Source organism: Thunnus thynnus, chromosome 6 (genome assembly GCF_963924715.1).
Source record: "Thunnus thynnus chromosome 6, fThuThy2.1, whole genome shotgun sequence".
Classification (NCBI taxonomy): domain Eukaryota; kingdom Metazoa; phylum Chordata; class Actinopteri; order Scombriformes; family Scombridae; genus Thunnus; species Thunnus thynnus.
In genome coordinates this window covers 34,502,645-34,524,006 of record NC_089522.1, presented here as the reverse complement: position 1 = coordinate 34,524,006, position 21,362 = coordinate 34,502,645, and the positions used below count along the sequence as shown (strand labels likewise).

At 42.4% G+C, this 21,362-nt stretch overlaps 1 protein-coding gene across 3 annotated transcripts; it reads left to right on the top strand.

The window, feature by feature from the left end:
- Nucleotides 1-1,530: 1,530 nt before the first annotated feature.
- On the top strand, nt 1,531-21,152 carry hm13 (histocompatibility (minor) 13). 3 transcript variants are annotated; one of them, XM_067593522.1, is made up of 12 exons: nt 1,531-1,913; nt 5,793-5,828; nt 8,285-8,383; nt 11,066-11,148; nt 11,300-11,388; nt 11,691-11,776; nt 11,984-12,109; nt 13,444-13,501; nt 13,639-13,759; nt 13,905-14,007; nt 15,167-15,252; nt 17,554-21,152. In XM_067593522.1, the coding sequence occupies exons 1-12, from the start codon at nt 1,686-1,688 to the stop codon at nt 17,624-17,626; spliced, it is 1,188 nt and encodes a 395-aa protein (XP_067449623.1). In that variant the 5' UTR covers nt 1,531-1,685; the 3' UTR covers nt 17,627-21,152. The 3 variants fall into 3 exon arrangements, with proteins under 3 accessions (XP_067449623.1, XP_067449625.1, XP_067449624.1); XM_067593524.1 differs by lacking the exons at nt 5,793-5,828; nt 17,554-21,152 and adding an exon at nt 16,089-16,263; XM_067593523.1 differs by lacking the exon at nt 5,793-5,828 and having other exon boundaries at nt 1,532-1,913.
- Nucleotides 21,153-21,362: the final 210 nt, after the last annotated feature.

Genomic DNA, 21,362 nt, shown 5'->3' with positions numbered 1-21,362 from the left:
TTACAGTATAAAAGCTTCTCAGGCCTTATTGGAATTATGACAAATGATAAAAGTGATGTTTGGGATCAATCAGGATTATGGATCAGTGGATATATGTTGTGAATTACATGCATACTAACCTGTGATTTAATTTTATACTTCCATAAGTAAGTTGGAGGATCAGAAGACAGATAAAAGATATTTACCTGTTTAGTTCCTGTATGAGTTAAAGCTTCCTGTGGAGTTTTATTATAAATAATCAATAGTTCTGTTTACATAAACTGACTGTGTTTGCTGGAGGTCCAACAGATGTGTTGAATGTATTTCCTTCCTCATAAAACATTTGCAAAGCAAATTATTTTAATTCCTGCATTGTTTACATCATGTTTACAGTCTTCTTCTTCTTCTTCTCTGCCTTTACTGGCACCGTTCTGCATTTCTTAGTGGTTTACAGCCACCTGTACAGTTACCTGCACAATACAAATAAAACGGGACCCATTCATGAAAAAAGTAACTCCAAAGCTGTCAAATAAATGTAGTGGAGTAGAAAGTACAATATTTCCCTCTGAAATGTAGAAAGTAGCATCACATGGAAATACTCAAGTAAAGTACAAGTACCTCACAACAGTACTAAAGTACAGTAGTTGAGTAAATGTACTTAGTTACTTTCCAGCTCTGGTTTGCAGTAAGTCACCAGGTACTCGTGTATAAATGTATAAAACATCCTGTTTGCAGGTCTGTCCTCCTGCGCGCGCTGCTGCAGCGCTGCAGCTGCATGTTTGTCAGAACAACTTGTTCCACCAACGAGGAAGAAATGCTAGTTCCTCAAAGCAGAGATCGTCTATTGTTGTCAAGAGGAGGCTCACTCCAGCTGAACAAACAGAATCATCATCAGAATCATTTTGTCCCCAGTGAGGAAGTTTGCTTGTTAGACTGTTTGACTGTAGAAAGAAGGGAAACAACAGGATTAGTTTAGAATAAGAGGAGAAACTGAGTTCAGTTCCCGGCAGCGTTGACATATGCAATATTTAGTATTAATATATGTCTGGAGGGGATCTTTAAGCCATGAGTCCAAACTCTCCTGATTTAGATATTTTATATTACATTTATTCAGTTAACAGTTTACTTCTATAAAATGTGTCTCAAATCATTATCCACACCACCAAAGATAACCTTCTGATGGACATACTGTGCTATAAAATTTCCATTTATTTATTTATTTGGCTTAAAGGATGGGTTCACAATTGTTCAAGTGTGTTTTAAAGCAACAGTCAGGAGCCCAAATGAACATAGTCAGCTGTCTAAAGATGAAGGTCAACAGGAGCAGGATTACAGAGCGGGCTGGAGTGGTATTGGTGGACAGGACGGAGGATGCTTGGTCAGCTACCTCAGGAGAACAGGACTGATAGAAGAAAAGTGCGACAATCCGGAAACTGTGTTACTGATACAGAGGAAGCAGCTTGTCAGTGTTGTTAACGGTCCCCGGAAACAGCAGCAGAGTGAGAAGTCTCGCTCTCACTGCTCTCTGCTCTGTGTCCCCGGAAACAGCAGCAGAGTGAGAGGTCTCCGCCCCTCGCTGCTCTCTGCTTTAGGAAACGTGGCCTTATCGACTCTCAGCAGCGCCGCTGGATGAATGAGACTCTTTCAGCTTCATAGCCTCCGTGTGTCCGTCAGTCTCCGCCACACAGCTACAGCTCTGAACCACCATGTCTGAGGCAGAACCAGCCCCGGCCTCGGCCCCGGAGGCCGTCGCCGCCGCCGTCCTGGACGCCCTGAACGCCACGGACTCCAACGGGACCGAGGCGCTGAACGCCACGGTCAAATTCGTGGCCACCCCGGAGGGCACGGCGCTGGCGTACGGGAGCCTGGTGTTCATGGCGCTGCTGCCCATCTTCTTCGGAGCGCTGCGGTCCGTCACCTGCTCCAAATCAAAGGTACCCTCCAGCGGCTGTTTCCTCCCGAACCGACCGCGGTGTGGAGGCTTCGCTTCAGCCAGACTGCCGTTAGCCTCCGCCGGATAGCTAGCTCGCTAACGGCTCGCTAACGGCTCGCTAACCGGGCGATTCTGAAATATTTTTAATATATTTCTCAAACTAAAAACCGAGAAAGTGGAGTTCACTGTGGAATAAAGTGCTGCGTGTGTTACATTTATTGACATACTAAAAAAAAGCTGTTTCCGTTCACAAAAACGTTCCAGCTGTTTGGATTTAACGGTTATTTTCAGCGGTTTAAAGTCTTCATCGCAACTTGTTGCATCAATATTCTGTTTAGTGTTTAACGCCGGAAGATGTTTGTTCTTCAGAGTCTTTAAACGGTAACAAACGAAAGTATCAAATACTCGTGTTTTTATTCGTTGAACTGATTGTCCGGTTTTGGTCACTTTTTACCCGCTGTCCCCGGTGTGTTTACCCGCTGTCCCCGGTGTGTTTACCCGCTGTCCCCGGTGTGTTTACCTGCTGTCCCCGGTGTGTCCCCGGTGTGTTTACCTTGTGTCCCCGGTGTTTACCCGTTGTCCCCGGTGTGTTTACCCGTTGTCCCCGGTGTGTTTACCTGCTGTCCCCGGTGTGTCCCCGGTGTGTTTACCCGCTGTCCCCGGTGTGTTTACCCGCTGTCCCCGGTGTGTTTACCCGCTGTGCCCGGTGTGTGCACCTGCTGTCCCCGGTGTTTACCCGCTGTCCCCGGTGTGTTTACCCGCTGTCCCCGGTGTGTGTACCTGCTGTCCCCGGTGTGTGTACCTGCTGTCCCCGGTGTGTTTACCCGCTGTCCCCGGTGTGTCCCCGGTGTTTACCTGCTGTCCCCGGTGTGTCCCTGGTGTTTACTTGCTGTCCCCGGTGTGTCCCCGGTGCTTACCTGCTGTCCCCGGTGTGTTTACCTGCCGTCCCCGGTGTTTACCCGCTGTCCCTGGTGTTTACCCGCTGTCCCCGGTGTGTCCCCGGTGTGTCCCCGGTGTGTTTATCTGCTGTCCCCGGTGTGTCCCCGGTGTTTACCCGCCGTCCCCGGTTTGTCCCCGGTGTGTTTACCTGCTGTCCCCGGTGTGTCCCCGGTGTGTTTACCTGCAGTCTAACCTGTGCTAACGGGCTGTGACGTCATATTGCCGGATATAAGTTGAGGAGCTGGTGTGTGGGCTGAGAGGAGTCTGCTGCTGCTTCAGTATGAGACACGTGTACAACGCGGATTTATTTGCTCTGTTTTTGGGGGGGTTTGCAGACATGCGCAGTTGTGACTGTTAGATTTAGGTAACAGTAAAAAAAGAGTCCCACATCCTCTGCGCTGCGGGGAGGTGATGATGACTGACGACACAACTCACACCAAACTAGAGCTGCAACCATCGCCAACTGGTACATTAATCACCAAGTGTTTGATCATTGATTAATTGTTTTGAGTGATTTTTTTTATTTTTAAAGAAGAAAATGTCCAAATTCTCTGATGCCAGCTTCTTAAATGTGAATATTTTCTGGTTTTAGACTCTATGACACTAAACTGAATATGTTTGTTGTGGACAAAACAAAACATTTGAGGTCATGTTGGACTTTAGGAAACACTGATCAACATTTTCCACCATTTTATACATTTTTAGATCAAATGACTAATTGATTAATGGAGAAAATAATTGACAAATTAATCGATAATGAAAATAATCCTTAGTTGCAGCCCTTAAAGGATTATGTAAAGACTAATTTGATACAAATTCTTTTGAGTCAGTCAAGTCAGTTTTTATATATATAGCTCAGTATCACAAATTACATAGTCTGTTCTTAAACCCTCGATTCAGATAAAGACAAACTGCCTCAAACAGAACAGACCGAGACACTAAAACTACTGTCAATTAAAGTCAATTAGTCAACAAAGTCCATTTTTAAGCAAAAATGCCAAATATTCTCTGGTTCCAGCTTCTCAGATGTGACTATTTGCTCCTCTCAGCTTTACGGAGCTTTATAGTGAGTTTCAGCTCATTGTTTATCTGTCCGGCTGCAACTTTACTGTTCTGGTTCACTCTCAGCGCTGTAAAAGCTGTAAAAAAGCCGCTGAACACTACCTGCTCACAGTTAGCTGTAGACTAGCTGGTGAACATAGTGGAGCATTTAGCAGATAAAGAGCCAGATATTTCCCTCAGGAGTTGGTGGAGGCCAGAAACAGCTAAAAGAGAGAATATTGGACAGAAACACGACTCCACATGAATGATAATGTTGCTCTGTAAATAAGCAGCTGTTTGCTAACAAGTTCAACATGTCAACTTAAAGCTGATGATGTTTCTGTGTCACTTCAGGAAAATATGATGTGATTTGCAGTTTCCTGACATTTTATAGACAGTTTGCTGTTACTTGCTGTTTACATAACTTTCATTTGAAGTTGTAATTTGAACAGAGATGGAGAGCAGTGACATGTTAGCAACATTTTAGCGACGTGTTAGCGACATTTTAGTGACATGTTAGCGATGCGTTAGTGATGTGTTAGCGACATGTTAGCGACGTGTTAGCAACACTTTAGCGACGTGTTAGCGACATTTTAGTGACATGTTAGCGACGTGTTAGCAACATGTTAGCGATATGTCAGTGACATGTTAGTGACGTTTTAGAGACGTGTTAGTGACTTGTTAGCAACGTGTTAGTGACATGTTAGCAACATTTTAGCGTCATTTTAGTGACATGTTAGTGACGTGTTAGCGATGTGTCAGTGACATGTTAGTGACGTTTTAGAGACGTGTTAGTGACATGTTAGTGATGTGTTAGCGACGTGTTAGTGACATGTTAGTGACGTGTTAGTGACATGTTAGTGACGTGTTAGTGATGTGTTAGTGACATGTTAGTGATGTGTTAGCGACGTGTTAGCAACGTTTTAGAGACGTGTTAGTGACATGTTAGTGATGTGTTAGCGACGTGTTAGTGACATGTTAGTGACGTGTTAGTGATGTGTTAGTGACATGTTAGTGATGTGTTAGCGACGTGTTAGCAACGTGTTAGTGACGTGTTAGTGACGTGTTAGTGAAAGGCGTCTGAGTCGTTAGATTTGAATGTATTTTTGAATATGCAAATGGAAAATGAGTTCAGTTGCTCTTTATTTTGATTTGAGGACGTTTTATGAGCTAATTTTTACTCCGTATGTTTGTGTTTTGTCAGTTTTGTGTCTGACAGGTTCAGTCAGATTCATCTCGACTCGCTCAGATTACTGTCAGCACTGCCTTTAAAGTCTGCAAATTGAATGAATTGGTAAATAATTGTTATTCTTGTGTTGACTGCAGCTTGTTATGGTGGCTGAGTTAGTTTCTCCAGCTGCTTCCGTCTCTGTCCAGACTTGTTTCACCTGATAATGACAGTAAAACACAAACTGCCAGAGGCGTTTAATGTTATTATCTACATTTTTAAAGAGCCAATCAGAAATAGTTTTACCACTTTGGGACGTGTTTGCATATAAACGTGCAGAGTAGAAGGAACTTGAAAATTATTGGCTCACAGCGAGAGTGTACGGTGGCCAGCAGGGACAAAAATGTGCTGTGTTGTTTGGGTTTGAATCTGGCGCCTGAACTTTGTTGCGTGTCATCCTTCCTCTTCCTCTTCCTCTTCCTCTCTGTTCTTCCTCTCTCTCCTTACTGTCGGCCATCTTTACAAGAAGCTTTAATCATTAAAACCTGTTTTCCTCTCAGAAATGATGATGTTCTTTTTCCTGCATCTGAAACTTGTTGGGTTGATTTTGATTTTGTGTTCCTGCTTCCAGTCCTGCTCTTTGATCGCTCTCTCTCTCCTGTCTGTCTGTGCACATCTGTCTGTCCATCCATCCGTCCGTCTGTCTGTCGTCCGTCTGTCGTCTGTCTGTAGGAGCTCGGAGAAAATGGTTACGATTCTGGGTTCAGAGTGAGTATGAGAGCTGCTGTGAGCACCAAATACACACTGCAGCACTAACACAACAGTAATGAACACTGGAGGTGTGTAGCATGAAGCTAATATAATATAATATATATATATATATATATATATATATATATATATATATATATATATATATATATAATATAATAACAGTGTGTGTGTGTGTGTGTGTGTGTGAGGAGGACTCACAGAGGAACCTGTTTAATGAATTCAATCAGATACAACTACAGTCTTTATTCACAGGAAGTAGTTGAAGGACCTGAAAAACTAAACTGTTCTGATGCAATATTTTGATTTTTTTTAAACTAATACCAAAACAATACTTTTGTCAATATCCTGCTTGCATTATACATTTAACTATATTCCTATATAATATACATATAAATGTGTGCTGAAACACAAGAATGAACTTTGCTGAAGAAAAAATTTGCAGCATTAAAGAACTGTTCCCAGTGTTCCCAGTGTTCCCAGTGTGTTAAAGCAGTAGTCAGGTGTCTGTAATCATTCCTCCTGTTCATACTGGATATTAAAAGATCCTTCAAATGTGCTTTAATGGAAGTGATGGAGGATAAAATCCACAGTGTGTCCACACAGTCATTTAAAAGTCTCTGTGAAGCTTCTATTCAGCTTCATCAGTCTGAGTTAGTCATATCAAGTGGATATCTGACACATTTACAGTCTTTTTAGCATCAAATTCCCTCTTTGTGTTTCCTCGGACAGTGTTTCCCTGTTGAGCTGCAGGTGGAAGTATAGTAACAAAAAGAGGAACTTTGGCACTAAAAAGACTGTAACGTTGAAAGATATCTACTTGATTTGACTCATTTGGACGCTGAAGCTTCATATTAGCTTCAGACTGTGGATTTTGTCCTCCATCACTTCCATTGTAAGGTCATTATGAAGGGATCTTCTAATGGTCAGAATGAACAGGAGGAATGATTACAGCAAGAAAAACAGGTTTCACTGTTTATTTGGGCTCCTGACTGTTGGTTTAAGACACACTTGAAGAACTGTGAACTTTAAATGAACCTCTTAATATCTGAAGTGAACAGGTTTATTTATATCTGACAACTTTCTGCATGTTTCTGATTTCAGTTGGTTCCACATGTTTGAGGTTTTGATACTCGGCTCTAAAAATACATTTATAAAATATGAATCCATAAACCTCCAAGAACGACTCAGTGTGATAAAACAGCATTTTGACTGTTGCATGAATCAAGCTGCAAACACAGGTTCAGTATCTGCAGTATTGTTATTATTTTCTTGATGAATTGATCAGTTGTTTTGTCTATAAAATGGTGAAAAGTGTGGATCAGTGTTTCCCAGAGATGACGTCCTCATTGTTTTGTTCACAAAGATCTTCAGTTTATTGTCACAGAGACTAAAGAAACCAGAAAATATTCACATTTAAGAAGCTGGAATCAGAGAAATTGGACTTCAACTAATCAATAAATGGACTAATCGTTGCAGCTCTACTCATCAATAAACAGATGAATTATTCAGTTAATTTGGGGGAAACTTGATCAGCATATTTTTGAACCATATGATTCATAATTTCTGTCTAAAATAATATTCTTGTATCATTTAAATATTATTCTGAACAGTTTTCAGTCTTTATTGTCGCAGCTGATAAACAGATTCAGGCTCCTTCAAACAAGCTGCAATAATCTATCAATGAGGTTTTTTTTCTTCAATTAATCGTTTAATTTGAAAACCAGTGAAGGATAAATGCACATTGCAACCTGAAAACTGTCAGATTGGATGTTTTTTCTGATGTTAGCTGCTAACTGTTTGTTTTTGTTGTTTGAACTTGATAAATATAACATAACGTTTATTACTGCCAGATTTCCTCCTGCATGTGTTCGTACAGCAGAATCTCTCAGCTCTGTTTGAACATGTTTCTGACCAATCACAGAGCTCGATGCTGTGAGGCTGTCAGAGACTTACAGCACACGTTTATGACTCTTTAAACATGGGCGTATCTTCATGTGTCCATCAAAAAAAACCCCACAAGCAAACAGGTTTAACTCATAGTGGAACATATTCAAACACGCAATGACAAGGATCTTCCTCTTCCTCTTCCTCTTCCTCTCCTCCTCTCGTCTGTCCCAGTTTCCTGTCTCGGGGGAGCAGACAGAGGAGTTTATAGATGGAGGTGACTCTCAGGCTTCTCTCTCAGGGAAACAGCTGAGAGTCTCTCAACAGCCAATCAGGACAAAGAACAAATCAAACTCCAATTAAATAAGACGATCATTCCTTTCAAAACAAAAGAATTACAGTTAATTACAACTCGGGTCTTATTTTCATACTGTTGTCCATCATGAACACGTCAGAATTACAGCCACTGTGTTTCTGGCTTAAATGGAGTTTGTACTGGTTTGAAACTGGTCCAGTCCCTCTCTCTCTCTGTCCGTCTGTGTTCATCTGTCTGTTTCTCTCTGCAGAATGCGTCAGACATGCCAGAGACCATCACCAGTCGAGACGCGGCGAGGTTCCCCATCATCGCCAGCTGTACTCTGTTTGGACTCTACCTGTTCTTCAAGGTGAGACAGGAAGTTCTTCATCCTGCTGGTAACTTCCAGAATCCTTTTACCAGAGCAGCAGAGGTGGAAACCTGCTCTTCATACGCCGAATTCCACTACGGGTTTAAAAACAGTTCAATAGCAGTTCAAACACCAGCAACGTTTATCATGAACATGTTTGTGAGAACACAACTCTCATCTGGATTCAGGCCTCCGGCTTCTTTATTTCTTTCTTTATCTATTTAATTCTTTATTATTCTTGATCCTTTTCCAGTTGTAAGGAAGCTTCTCAGTAATATTCCACAATTGTATGACTACTCAGGCTGGGCTACAGGACGGAAACTTCAGAGAGTTATTTAAAGAAGCGACATGAAAGCGTTTTCCTTTCTCCTTGTTTAAGTGTGTCACAGCAGAGTCGCTATAACAGGACGACAGTTTCTCTGTATCCTCACTGTGATGATAACAGCGTCTCTGTTAGGGATCAGGTGGGCGCGAGATTATCCACTGTATATATGACTGATATCACATTGTTACAAGAATCTCATATTACAGCAAGATACACGCAAACTAGACACGTTACACGCAAACTAGACACGACATACGCAAACTAGACACGTTACACGCAAACTAGACACGTTACACGCAAACTAGACACGTTACACGCAAACTAGACAAGATACACGCAAACTAGACGCGATACACGCAAACTAGACACGATACACGCAAACTAGACAAGATACACGCAAACTAGACAAGATACACGCAAACTAGACACGAAACACGCAAACTAGACACGTTACACGCAAACTAGACACGATACACGCAAACTAGACAAGATACACGCAAACTAGACACGAAACACGCAAACTAGACACGTTACACGCAAACTAGACACGTTACACGCAAACTAGACACGTTACACGCAAACTAGACGCGATACACGCAAACTAGACGCGATACACGCAAACTAGACACGTTACACGCAAACTAGACGCAATACACGCAAACTAGACGTGATATAACAGAACAGAAGGAATCATTATTTAAAGGACCGACAGGGAACGACTGCTGATGTGAAAACAGCTGTTAAGTGTTAAAATGTCATTTCTGTGTTAATACATATAACTGATAATAGACTAATATCACTTAATGAAGCACCTCGTGCTCTAAATAATGTAATATCTGAATATGTCTTTATGCTGAACTCATAACACAATTACACATATTAGCTTCTTCTCTAATGATACACATGATAGTATAATAAAGAACCAGTTTGAGGCTTCTGTGCTCTGCAGTTTTGGATGAATGTGTGTAGAAACCAGTTCTGTTCACTGTAACCAGTAACTTTACTGCCTGTAAGCGTCTCGTTATGTGCAGCGTCATATCTCTGCCCGTCGCTCCTCGTTAAGTTCTGCTCTGCTACATTAAAATTCCAGTTCTGAGGACCAGAAATATGCAGCTGGGATCAAAACACCGGGGAGGACTGTCCACTGGACCGGAAGCCCATTAGTCTGACGGCCCGTTATCCCGAAAAACAAACCAGCACGGCTCCGAAAATACACTCAGAGGTTGTTGGAGTTCAGTGAAGGCTGGTTTTACTGTCCAGACTCCGTTAACATAATACTCAGTTTAACAGATCTGAGCTTCCTGTTGCACAGATTCTCCTCCTGAATCACAACATACGACTCAGTTTGACTCCTAAAGGAAGACTTTTCATTTCGGCTGATGTTAATGATTGACTGGAAAGAGTAGTTTAGTTATTTTATGATGTTAATAGTGTTCTGTTGTGAAAGTCCTGCATTCAAAACATATGTCACAGTAAATATTTATCAGCTAACGGTGCAGTGTTTAGGATTTACACACTTACACATAGTGGCCAAACTGTGTAATTATAACATCACATGTTTATTTGGTTGTAATCTGCAGCTTCACCACTAGATGCCACTAATTCTCTCACACTGGTACGTCGTTGAATATCATCACATTAACCTTCGTTAACATGTTGTTAAATTTAACGTAAACATCTGCTTCTGAAAGATAATTTATGACTTCTAATGACTCATAAACAGGAACTAACTCATCCTGCAAAAGTTGAACATAATTTACTATTAATTTTAGTTTCATGTGAATAAATGTGATGTTTCCCAGCTCGTCTGCCTTAATGACGCAGTTTACACATTTTTATACCTGCTGATTTATTAAATTTAGCAGAAGACCTTAATAATATATAAAAAGTCTGCTTTGTAATAAACGTTATCATTGTCTGACACGCTGCCGTTATTTATGGTTCAGTGTTCAGATTAGTCTCCGTCTGTCGTCTTTAACCCTGAATATCTTGGTGTATTTTGACGTGCTTGTTAACAATACTTGACTATGTGACAACGCTGTGGTGAAGGTCTGGTTAGGTTTAGGGTTTGTGTATTCTCAGAGCGGCGGCCCCCAGGACCTACAGGACGGACCTGAAGCTTTGTGTTCACTGTTGCATCCAGTCGGTTTAACACTTTATTAATGATATTCACCCTCAGCTGTCGGTCCGTTAGGCGCTTAGGAAGCGTTAAATGTGTGTAAATATCAGAACCTGTTTGCTTACACATGATCATAATTCTTTAATTTTATTACATTCCCACATTAAAGCAATCTGTGTCCAGACGTTTGTGCCATAATTTCACATCCTGATTGATCTGTTGTTGTGTTTTGATGCAGGTATTTTCTCAGGAGTACATCAACCTGCTGCTGTCCGTCTACTTCTTTGTTCTGGGCGTCCTGGCTCTGTCTCACACCATGAGGTGAAGCACACACACACACACACACACACACACACACACACACACACACACACACACACACACATGCATGTGTTGTGAAACGTCATGTAGTTGTATTCGGGTGTTGCGGGTCATGTCGGTAACTGTCTTCTCTCTCGTCTCTGTCTCTCAGTCCTCTGATGTCCGCAATCTTTCCAGCTTCTTTCCCAAACAAACAGTACCAGCTGCTCTTCACTCAGGGCTCCGGAGAGTCCAAAGAAGGTGAGACCTGCTGCTCAGGTGCACCGTTCACCAGGCCATGAAACACACACACACACACACACACACACACACACACAGTCAGTTGAAACAGTCCAGCAGTCAGCTTCTTTCTGTCTGAACACCTCTTTCCTCTGGATGATCTACAGAACTCTGCAGACAGTTTTCATAGGGAATATTTTTGCAATAACAGGGACAGTTGAGCTCAGTGACTGAACTCCAAACCGGGACACATTACACTAGAAGGAAGTAAGAACTGTTGAACCGTTGAAGATGAATATCCGTCTCTCATCATCTCTCTGCAGAAATAGTCAACTATGAGTTTGACACCAAGAACCTGGTGTGTCTGGTCATCAGCAGCGTGGTGGGAGTCTGGTACCTCTTCAAAAAGGTAAAAGAGTGTCTGTTATCACTCCGACGAGCTTTATCAGGTTTAAAAGTGCAGTATGACATCACAGAACTAGAGCCAATAGAATATCTGCTGTGATAGTAGATCATGTGACATTATGTGGGACTGGATAGCCAATAACCAGTCAGTGTTTTATGACATCACAGCACTGGATAGCCAATAACCTGTCAGTGTTTTATGACATCACAGCACTGGATAGCCAATAACCTGTTTGGCCTGGCGTTCGCCCTGAACGGAGTGGAGCTGCTCCACCTGAACAACGTCAGTACCGGCTGCATCCTGCTGGGGGGGCTGTTCGTCTACGATGTTTTCTGGGTGAGACGACTTTTATAAACACACATTTACTCACAAATAACACTGCTGCACATCCGTCAAAGTTAAAGTTGAGGTTAAAGCTACAACATGCTCGTCCTCGTTGGACTAGTGCAGGAATGGGAGCTCACTAGCCTGTGAATAAGCCATAGTGACGTATTACAGCAGCTAACGTTAGCTTGGAGCCTCAGTATGAGGAGAAGAGTAGATCAGAAGTACGTTCACGTATTGATTGACAGCTGTGAGATCTGGGCCCTGTTTGGCTTCCTCTGATTGGTTAGAAAGACTTTAAAACTTGAGAGGGGAACGTCTCTGCACTACTGCCAGCTGATTCAACAAAAACATAAGAACAAACCTAGCGTAGCTTTGACCAGCTGAGCAAATGTTTTCCTCTTCAGATGCTACTAACTGGCCTGATTAGTCACATTTAAGACTGTTGAAAGCCGTTAAGTAGCAGTGAAGTGAAAAGAAATAACTGAATATTTAACCAGTAAAACAGAATCTGAAATCTGAAAATAAAAAGCCGACAAAGACCAAGTTGTCTTTTTGTCCTTTAATGAAAACCTTTGAAAGAGATGTCAGTTACAAAGTGAACAGACTCTTTAAAGACGAGGAGAGTGGTAAACACATCAGCATATAGCGCTGGATGTCTGAGACGAGGCGACTCTCTACTACATGTTCAAGGTTATAACAACATGAGTTCATCACAAATGCAGTAACTGTTTGTGTGATGCAGAGGATGCAGTGTGTGTGTGGGGAGGTTTCAGAGGAGAGTTTGTGGTTGTTTTCTTTGCTGAGAGCAGCGACGTCTAATGAATGTAAGAACTGCTCAGTTTTTAGTGATTAGTAATATATTTCAAATGGATTCCTTCTAGTTGTGTTATTTTATGTTATAGGATCTTTATAACTTGTTGCTCGCGGAGCCTCCAGGCTGATAGTTTAGTGTCTTCTGGATCAAATTTCCTTTGTTTCATAAATCTTCTTCTCAGCCTCCTTTTATCCATTTCCTGTTTATTAGATCTTATTACAAAAGAGGCAGCTGGATGTTCAGCAGAGCTACGAAGCCGTTCCAAGTCTCTGAGTTTAACCACCGACATGCACCGAACACACTCACAGTCTCACCACGCTCACTAATATCTGATTGTTCAACAGTGGAAACATTGTGGAGCACAATGAAGAACAAAATAACACAGAAAATCACAGTGCATGCTGGGAAGGTCGCCAACACACCCACCTGAACGCTGATCACCTTCGTTATTCAAGATAACAGCACGTTAGCCTGAATCACTTAACGACCTCAAACCATGATGTCATCCTCTGCGTCTCTTCCTCCTCAGGTGTTCGGTACCAACGTCATGGTAACGGTTGCCAAGTCCTTCGAAGCACCAATCAAATGTAAGTATGTGAGACTTGAGTTTGTGTCTTCTTCCTTCCGACTGCTAAACGAGTCGCCGCCTCGGCGGTCACAGCGTGGTTATTATTGATAGTCTGATCAGCTGATCATCAGTGGAGTGACTCTCTCTCCTCTCCAGTGGTGTTTCCTCAGGACTTGTTGGAGAAAGGTCTTGAAGCCAGTAACTTCGCTATGTTGGGTCTGGGCGACATCGTCATCCCAGGGATCTTCATCGCCCTGCTGCTGCGCTTCGACGTCAGGTAACACCTCACCTTCCCTCTTCTTCTTCTTCTTCTTCTTCTTCTTCTTCTTCTTCTTCTTCTTCTTCTTCTTCTTCTTCTTCTGATGATGATGATGATGATGATGTCAGATTTTCTGGTTAAATGCTCGTCTTTCTTCCTGCAGCCTGAAGAAGAACAGCAGGACGTATTTCTACTCCAGTTTCCTGGCCTACATCTTCGGACTGGGCCTCACCATCTTCGTCATGCACACCTTCAAACATGCACAGGTGAGCAGGCAAGGGGTCAAAGGTCATGCACTAGAAGGTCACTGGTACAAATCCCTGTTCTGACCTTCAATTTTAGACTTTCACAGTACATGAAATGCTACGAGCCGCCAGTTTTTCTAGTTGGAGGGTTGGAAATATAAAAATATATATATAATAATATTATAATAAATATATATATGTATGTTCAGTATTTTGTTGCATTTTTTAAAAAAAAACAACTAATAATACAACATAATTAATTCAAGGTTTTAAAAGCTTTATCAGTATTTATTATTATGCAGCATTTATTTATTATAAAAAAGTTATTATTCATTTTGTGAGGAAGCGGAACTATAAAGTGAATGTTATCTAGTAAACATACATGACAAACAGGCGTCTGAACGCTCAAACAAAGATGGTTTGTTAGAAAGAGGAAGTCTGTATTGTTTCAATGTTTATTTATTATTTGTTGTGTATTAATTCTGTTCAAAAGTCCAACAGAGTAACGTCTCCGTCGGTGTTTGAACTGTTTAATTAGATCTTGTGGACGTTCAGGGCTGGTCTGTGAAATGATAATGATAGCTAACGTTAGCTAACGTTAGCTAATCCTTAACGTTAGCTAACATTAGCTCAGCAGCCAAAGAAGAGATGGAGAATTAATATCTGATATCTTCAACTTTAATTTTCAGACGTGATCCAGCAGTTTGTCATATTTACTATTATTATGTCATTATTGTCATTATTACCTCGAGTTTACAGCTGAATATAACTCCACTCTCTTCACTCAGACAATTTTGTTTATTTCCTAAAACTTTACATTTTGTAATCAAAGCAAATACGTCTTTGATAGTTGTACATCTGATATCAGTTCTAATATTAATTGATATTGTAGTTTTCACAGTCATGTAACCTCTTCCAGATACGATACTATGATGTTTATATTTAAAGTTATAATCATCTGTTGTGAATAATGATTTGTGTCTGATGATATTTAACATTAATTCTTCTATCTTTGATAAATCCTGTTTGGTTTTAATCCTTAAATGAAGATATTTTACACGTTGTGACTCTCCACTGAGTCGATGTATTAATGCTTATTCAGACTGTCTAGAATCAGTCAGTATTGAGTATTGATCAGTCCGTCATGGAGGAACACTGACTTCCTGTCTTCTGTCTGCAGCCCGCTCTGCTCTACCTGGTTCCAGCCTGCGTCGGCTTCCCCGTCATCGTAGCGCTGCTCAAAGGGGAACTCACAGAGATGTTCAGGTGAGTAACCATAGCAACCACGCAGCCCGGTTGTCATGTGATGATTGGGAGCTTAGTTACCAATTCTTCACATATTCAGTCGATCTGACGTTTGGAGAGCTGAGTGTGAGAATCATCAGGTAAAAAACGTTCAGACTCTGACGCAGACATGAAACAAAGTCAGAGGTTGTTTATCTGCAGCGCAACAAGCTGTAAACAGAACAGCGTTCCTGCACATGCTCAGTAGCGTCTGCCGTACACAGAACTACTCTCTGGAGACTGAAAACATGATGCTGTTATTAGTTTCTTTCTAAACAAACTAACGTGACCAAACTCTTCAAACAAACATAGAAAATCATCAGAATGATCCTTTAATGCAGAGCTGAAATGATGAGCTGGTCCCTCCGTCTGTCTGGTCTCTTCATCCTCCACCCTCCTCATCACTGTGACGTCTTTGATTGACAGCAGCTCTCGTTTGATTTCCTGTCGGTGTGTTCAGTCCTTCACCTCGTCACCTCAGCTCTTCTTCCTCCTCTTCCCTTTTTTCTCTCGCTGTCGTCTTCTCTCTTCTCCTCCACCTCCTCCTCTTCTTCTTCTTTTTCATCCTCCATCTCATCCTCTTCATCTTCCTCAAGTGTTAGCAGAAGTTGTGTTGTAGCTTTTTAACTTTAGAGTTTAACATAAAAACTTACCACACTCTCTTCTGTCTGTCTCCTTCCTGTTTGTTTTCCTCTTCTTTTATCACCCTTTCCTTACTTTTTCTTTCTTTTCCACCTTCCTACTTTTTTTAATTTCATGTCTCTCCTTACCCATCCACTCCTCTCTCTCCTCCCTCCCCCTGTCTCCCCCGTGGGTAGCTATGAGTCGTCAGAGGAAGTTCTTCCTGGTTCTCCCAGGCTCACTTCCTTCCCAACTGTCAGCGGCTCGCCCGCCAGCCTGGCTAGCTCCATGGATGCTGTGTCTATGGCGACAGGCTCCTCCCCTCGCCGCCGTCGGTTACAGCCCACCTCCATGTAGAGGCCCCGCCCCCTCCCTCTTTACACTCCCCCTCCTCTCTCACCTGGGCAGGTAAACAGCCCCCCTAACCAGACCGGTTCCATCATCCGTCCATCCCTCCGTCTGTTCATTAGTTTGGGCTTCTTTACATAAACTCAGTTACTGTCACAATATTTTCTTAGAAATGTTTAAATTGTGTGCAGAAATATCATCAAATAATAAATAGATGTTAATTTCTTGGAAATTCATGTTCATAGTACACGTCTCAAGCATTGAAGTATCTTTTTCTTTTTTTTTTTTTTCACATCCTGGTGAACTTGCATAAAGTGATAACGTGTCGTTCTGTTATCAGCAGAGCAGTCGGTCACACTGAGCCTGATAGCATTCTGCTACACCACACAACAGCCACAGACTCAACAACGACCCACATTAGCTTCCTGCTAAAGTCTCCTTCTTATCTAACTTACAAACATGAACACACGTCTTGTCCTGTAGCTTGCTGAACGAGCCACCAAACAAACATCCACCGCTAATGCAGCTAGATGCTAATTAGCTGCTCAGCTGCAGCACATTAAACAGCATGTAAACATACCTGCAGATGTCACTTCAGACCTGTTAGATGCTGGTTTGGTTCTCGTAACACCGGTAGGCTGCCAGCTGCTGTCAATCAAACAGACACCGACATGCCCCCAGCTGCTGTCAATCAAACACAGACACCGACACGCCCCCTCAGCTGCTGTCAATCAAACACAGACACCGACACGCCCCCCCAGCTGCTGTCAATCAAACACAGACACCGACACGCCCCCTCAGCTGCTGTCAATCAAACACAGACACCGACACGCCCCCCCCCAGCTGCTGTCAATCAAACAGACACCAACATGCCCCCAGCTGCTGTCAATCAAACAGACACCGACACGCTCCCCAGCTGCTGTCAATCAAACACAGACACGCCCCCCAGCTGCTGTCAATCAAACACAGACATGCCCCCCAGCTGCTGTCAATCAAACACAGACACGCCCCCCAGCTGCTGTCAATCAAACACAGACACGCCCCCCAGCTGCTGTCAATCAAACACAGACACGCCCCCCAGCTGCTGTCAATCAAACACAGACACGCCCCCCCCCAGCTGCTGACAGCTGTTTGAGGTGTTTGCGTGTTCAGGCTGACTGTGGGACTTTACTACTCATTACTAAAGAAATGATTCATGTTGAAGTGAACAGATTTCTGCTGACTGATGGTAACATGACAGTGATTCGTGTGTTTTTCTCTCTTCCTGTCTTGTCTGTTCTTCCTCTTTGTGTTCCTCTTCCTCCTCTTCCTCAGGTACGAGGAAACCTCTCCTGAGGAGGCGGAGACTAAAGATGACTCGTCAGACTCAGAGAAGAAGGACCAGTAGCATCCATCGCTGCTCCTCCCCGCCCCGCCCTGCCCCTCCTCCCCCCCCCCCCCCCCCCCATCCAGCCTGCTGCCGCCACATTTCACAGAAGCCCCTCCCTCTCCCGCCTCTCCAGCTTCCTCTTTGTCGCCGGGGGAACGGGGCTCATGTTGCCAACGTGTTTGTCTCTGATAACAATGGGAACGGCTGCTGGTCTCCGTGGTAACGGCTGCTGCCGTGCTACCGGCGGCGGTGTTGTAATTAAAGGTTGTTAGGTTACAACAGTTCAGACTCGGTGCCTCCATGATTCCTCTGTCCGCCTGCCAGCTGCACTCACACAGGAACACCGAGCAATATGTCCGTTTATAGGATCAATAGTGTTTCTATAATCAATAGTGTCAAAGCAGCTGCAGCGGCAGATCTGATCTTCTTGTGTGTTTGCAGCTCGTTGGCTCAGATAGACGAGGAAACCGTCTGAATGGAGCGCTTGTTTTAGCTTTTAACAGCCTCAAAAGTGGAGAAATCACACAGTAAAACAGGTGCTTCAGTGGTTTTCTTGTTTCTTTTCACGTTGAAGCCTTCAGACAAAGAACCACATTTAAATCATCTCGTCTATCGGAGCTGATCGTGAAACTGATGCACCACTCCTGCTTATTATTTTGGAAAGTTGTTCTTGGTCTGGAGGCTTCTTCCTTCCTGCCGGGCTGCTCGTCACTCTGCCTTCTGCTTTCTCACATCCGCGTTTTCTCTTCTGTTTCTTTGACTCTGTTTTAGTTTTTTTTTTGTGAAAGGCCAGAATTTTACCATGAAAACTTGAGGTAAAAGTTTCCGTTTTTATCTGGATACGGTTGGTTGTTGGTTCTGTGTTTAAACACACTTCTGAATCCTGACTGTACGTGAGTCAGTTCAGCGGTTTCTATCCCAGCTTATAGAAAGGAAATAACAGATAATCAGGCCTGTGGTGAGAATATCAATCTGAAAACCTGCAGTGATCAAACTGCTTTTTCACTGATGGACCTTTAACGTGTTTGTTGAGCTCAGACGCAGCAGCTTCGTCATGTTGTTGTCTGATACAGACGGTTCTTATTTCAGTTTGACTTCCTTTACAGCAGTGTTTCTCAACCTTCGTGGCTTCGCTCCCCGTAAAGTCAAACTGTGTCTGCTCGTCTGGTTTTTCTTTCTCAGATTTTTTTAATTTTATGCTTTTTTTTTTTTTTTTTTTAGGTCTAAAGAGGTGAAAAGTTAAATACAAAAAAATAAACATTATTTTGTGCAACAGAAAAAGTGTTTTTCTTTCTTACCCCTTTATGACCTTTAACGACCTTTAACGACCTTTAACGACCTTGTGACCCTGAGATTTATCTCAGGAGTCCCTAATGGGTCCCCACACCTCAGTTTGGAAACACTGCTTTAAAGGGAGGGACATTAATATTTCATGTGACAGTCTGCAGTGAGATCAACAGTTTATTCATCCAACCAAGAGTCTAAACAAGATATTTATTGTGACAAAGAAAAGCAGCGAATCCTCACTAGAGCTCAAATCATTCATTGATTATGATAATAGTTGCCAATTCATTTCTTTCTCTTGACTAAGTGATTGATTATTTCAGCTCTACAGGCAGTTTCTGCTTCATCCTGATGGATCTAAACTCAAGTTAAAGAGTTTCCATGTTGGTTTCTAGACTGGAAACCAACAACTGACTGGAAAACTGGAAAAAACAAACACATTAAACATGAAATTCTTCTTTGGAAATGTGTCAGTAGAAACAAAGTATTGATCATTTACAGTTAACATTCCTGTTTATCATCCATCAGTTTTCAGCTGTTTTTAAATCCATCAAACAGCTTTCAGAGGTTTGAAACCTGTTTTCATCATCAAAGTTTTCTTGTTGTGAAACATTCAGACTGTGAATGGAAACCAGCGGCTGCCTGGAAGCATAAAAACATCCAGAAATCTTAAACTAAAGGTGCTTTTGAACACGGCTGATTTGTTCTAAATAGACTAAAACATTGAGAGAACACCGGCCGGTGTGTTAAACTTCTACCTGGGAGGATAAATAAAGGTTCAGATGGACGACGGCTGTAGTTAGAAACCAACAGGGACCAAATGTTTTCTTCAGCTCCTCACAGTCTAAACAGTTGAGTTATTTAACCCGACGGCAGGTGAGCGTTTACCTGCGCTGCTAAATAAAGTTTTGGTGAAATCATTTGTACGCTTGTTTTCAGTTTTAAAGTTCTGGCCTGTGAGAGGAGTAAAGGGAGGAGGAGGAGGAGGAGGAGGAGGAGGAGGAGGAGGCAGACTGAACCTCCTCTGCTGAACACTTCCAGTCTTCATTCTCAAATCTTATTGGTGGAGAGGCCGTGAAGGGCGGAATCCTGCGGCCTCCTCGTCCAATGAGCTGTGAGAATGAGCCACAGCGATGTGATGCGAGGCGGTTTTTCTTCAGACTGTAACGAGTCGAGTCAGTTTAGTTTGTAGAGACAAATATCACACATCAGTAACTTCCTGTCATCAGACCCTCAAATAAAAAACTCTCTAAAAACCCTTTAATGGGTTTAAGGAAGCTCAGGAACAAGAGGAGGAAACCCTCTGCAGGACGGACAGACAGGAAGTCCTGTTGTTGTTTTCCTTCCTGTTTCAGATCAGAACCAAACAGCAGCGTCAGTATCATCAGTACGTTACCACAGTAACTGAAACAAAACAGCAGGTCCAGACAGGAAATATGATCATAAACTACTGAATAATCCACCAGCTCATATCTCTCCGTCTCCAAACGAAGACGTCTAACTGTTGCTGTTGGCGTTTCGTTAAGATGAACTGCTGCGTTCGTTTAGACGGGACGTCTGAGTCCGCTACTCGTCCGTGACAAGTTCAAACATCATGGATGTGTAATGAGAGCTGGATACTGGACTGAAATAAGAACTCGCCTGGCACCAACAACAGTTTCTATCTTCTGTGTTGTTAAGTTCCCGCTCGGCTCACAGACTTTTACATTGTGGTGACGTCACAACTTTTACAAATATAAAACCTCCATGGATCAAAACATTCATAACAGAAAGAGTCATAACTGATGTTTGCAGTTCGAGACGTCCTGTCAACAGTTTTACAGACGTCAGGGGGGATTTTTTGCTGCAATACCACAAGTGACCACTGGGAGAAACTGGCTTAGTGATGACGGCGTTTCAGCTCTTATTAAACATCCATAGATTTACATGACAGCTGGCCTAACGGCATATTTAATATAATTTTTGCTGTTAAAATAATAATAATCACTCTGAATAAATTTTCTCCTCTTTTTATAACGGTTATTATTTTACGGTTTTTGTTCAGTTTGAAGACAGAAGAGCCTTGACGTGTTTAAACTGCCGTCTGATTGGTTACAGTTTAAATCTCTACGTCGTGATTCGCTGCAGAAAAAGCCGCTCTGACTGGAAGTTTTCAGCGTCATTCAGCTCGATGTTCTTGATGTTGATGCTTTATTAAGAAATGCACAGTTTTGTATTTTGATGTAAAAAAAAAAACTGAATAAAAAAAAAAAAGAAGAAAGGATCATGTTCATGTTCAGCTCAGTGGAAGTTCAGTATCCCCTCATCGTTTGAAACATAATGTACCTGAAATGTTTTCTTTCTCTCTGGTTGTGTTTGTGCAGGCGGTCCTTTTACGGCGCCGTTATATCTATTTTATTTGCAATAAACTTTTTGGTGTTTTGATCACCGTATAGAGAAGCAAAAACTCTGAGTCCGTCTGATTCTGTCA